Source organism: Echinops telfairi, unplaced genomic scaffold (genome assembly GCF_000313985.2).
Source record: "Echinops telfairi isolate 266 unplaced genomic scaffold, ASM31398v2 ScPeMD7_11;HRSCAF=52, whole genome shotgun sequence".
In the NCBI taxonomy this organism is placed as follows: domain Eukaryota; kingdom Metazoa; phylum Chordata; class Mammalia; order Afrosoricida; family Tenrecidae; genus Echinops; species Echinops telfairi.
In genome coordinates, this window is record NW_022103908.1 from 41749073 (window position 1) to 41751889 (window position 2817).

Below are 2817 nucleotides of genomic sequence, written 5' to 3' on the forward strand. Positions count from 1 at the left end.
CATTAGGAAGGTTGAGAACCGCTATTTAAAATAAACTTTATGGAGGTACAATTTACAAATAGTAGGACACCCATGTTACGTATAGTTTCGTGAGTTTTGACAAATGTACCACCTTTGTAGCCGATCCCCTAATCCCACCACAGGCCGTTCTAACCATTACCCCACCTCTACCCCATCTTCCACCCTTACCTCCTTCGGAAAAGCTCTCCTTTATCCCTACAGAGTCTACCTCATCTCTGTTTGCATTTTTCCCACCACACAACACAATCTGCGTGGGACACGCAATCAACCCTCGCTTGCGTTTCCATCTGGACATTGGCCTGGGCGGTGGAGGGGGGGGTGGTGTGAATCAGACTTTAAAAATTTCAAAACAACTGCGTGTTTGCTGCTCGTATCGACGACCTCTTTCGTCACCATGGAATTTCTTGGAAGCAAAACAGCTGGGAAAATACCAGGGCAGCTTCCTGCCCTTCCTTGTGCAAACACTACAGCACAGAGAGGGGGCAAGACCTCCCACCATCCCTGGGTCCCCATCGACTGGTCCCAGAAAGTATCATGTCTCGGCTTTCTATGTGCTTCTTTACTGTTTTGATTTGCATGAGGTTGAGCATCAGTCTTTCAAGTACTTGGATTTGGTTTGCAATTCTCAGAGATTGCTTTAGGCAAGGGGTGTCAAACTCAGTTACAATGTGGGCCATTTGGTGCAACAGGCAAGATTCATGCGGGCCACATCCCATTGACAAACTTTGTTAAATTTATATTTTGAAGTGATGATTCAGGAATATGGATAGGATCATTAAAACACCATATAATTGCTTTTATATAATGTATTTATAAAACTAAAATTATTCTTTTTTACCCAAAACTTGCCAGCGCTTTCCTCCTACTAGTTTTCTCTTGCCTCTTATGTTGTGACCAGAAAATATAACAAAGTAACTAATAAAAAACACAAAATGTTGGACAGCTGACATATGTGATGCACAATCGTAATGGCGCCCCTCTGAAAATGTTAACTCGCGCTGCCCCTAGGTACAATTCATAACACCACGACCCAGAGGGCTCTTTCCAACCCTTTCGCTATTGGGATATATTTAGATTACGTGACACTGAGTGTGGCAGACATATCGCTTCCAAACGTTGCTGGAACTGAGTCAGCGCGTTTATACATGTCCAGAGGCCCCCAGGAAAGATACTGGGCCATGTGTATACTCGTCTTCAGTAGTTAAAGGGTTAACGAGGGAATTGTGTGTACGGTATTGCCTCGATCTCCCCTAAGCGCTATTTTCTTCATAACATTTTTTTCTATTTTCATTTTATTTCAGAGCATCGTGGGCCACAAAAATTACCTCGGGAGATGCCTGTAGCCCCAAGGCCACCAGTTTGACACCCCTGCTGTTGAGCAGCGGTTCTCCACCTTCCTAATGCCGCGACCCTTTCATACAGTTCCTCATGCTGTGGTGACCCCCAACCATAACATTATTTTCGTTGCTACTTCATAACTGTCATTTTGCTACTGTTATGAATTGCCATGTAAATGATATGCAGGATGTATTTTCATTGTTACAAATTGAATACAATTAAAGCATAGTGATGAATCACAAAAACAATATGTAATTATCTATTGTGAAATATTTATTTCTAATGACAAATAAATGAAATGTTGTCTTGAAGCAGGGTGTAGCATGGGTAACAGTCTTCACGCCAGGTACAACTTTGTGGATGCATGTGCACGTGGGCGGACCCTCCTGGAGACAACAGAGAAGCGGTGTCTCGGTTCCTAAAACCATCGGAAATATGTGTTTTCCGATGGTCTTAGGCAACCCCTGGGAAAGGGTCGTTTGACCCCCAAGGGTTCATGACCCACAGGTTGAGAACTGCTGCTTTAGCATGAGTGTCTGAAAAGCCTTGGGAATAGATCCACTTGGGCAGAACCAGTGCGCTGTTTGCCACAGAGCCCCCGGAATGCACGCACTTAGCCAACGAACGCGCTCAAATGTGAGCGCCATGCGAGGACGGGGCAGTGGTTTGTTCTAATGCCATGTGGCCGCTCAGAGTCAGCACGCTCTGAACCGCGTCTAACAACAACCTGGAAACACAGACACACAGCCTCCAGATCATGTGACACCTCCACAAAACACTAAAAATCTCCTCACAGCCGGGCCCCAAAGCAACAGCATGAGAACTGGAGAAAAAACTTACAGGTGTCAAGGATTTCAATTTACTTGATCCACAAGCCATTCCCATGGAAGCAGCGGTCAAGGACAGTCAAGAATCAGATGACATGTTGCATTAGACCAGCCGTTCTCAACCTTTGGAGGTCAAACGACCCTTTCACAGGGGTCACCCGATTCATCGCAGTAGCAACGTGACAGTCATGAAGTAGCAACAAAAATAGTTTTATGGTTGGAGTCCCCACAACATGAGACACGTATTAAAGGGTCACAGCATTAGGAAGGTTGAGGGCCACTGCCTTAGAAGCATCTGTTTCCAAAGACGACCTCAACATGTTAAAAAGCAAAGGTGTGAGAGCTCAGGCGTGCCTGAGCCATGCCATGGTATCGTCAATGGCCTCAGAAGCATGCACAGCTGCACAATGACAGGGAAGACCAAAGCAGACGCGACGCCTTGGAGTCACGGCCTTGCTGAGGAACGTTGACGGTGTCACGGCTGCCGGAAGAATGAGCCTGTCGGTCTTGGAGACGTCCTGCCGGAATGCTCCTGAGAGGCACGAGTGGGGAGACTGCATCTCAGACATTCAACATGGTCTGAGAGGGCCTCATGCCTGGTAGAGGGGGGTGAAAAAGAGGAAGGCCTTGG

At 46.4% G+C, this 2817-nt stretch overlaps 1 protein-coding gene across 1 annotated transcript in view; it reads left to right on the forward strand.

Moving 5' to 3' along the window:
• The first annotated feature begins 2678 nt into the window (after positions 1–2678).
• IL37 (interleukin 37) overlaps positions 2679–2817 on the forward strand; it is an 8290-nt gene continuing 8151 nt past the window's right edge. Inside the window, exon 1 of the mRNA XM_045287099.1 lies at positions 2679–2763. Coding sequence (XP_045143034.1) covers positions 2679–2763 — 85 coding nt within the window. The remainder of the gene's footprint in view (positions 2764–2817) is intronic.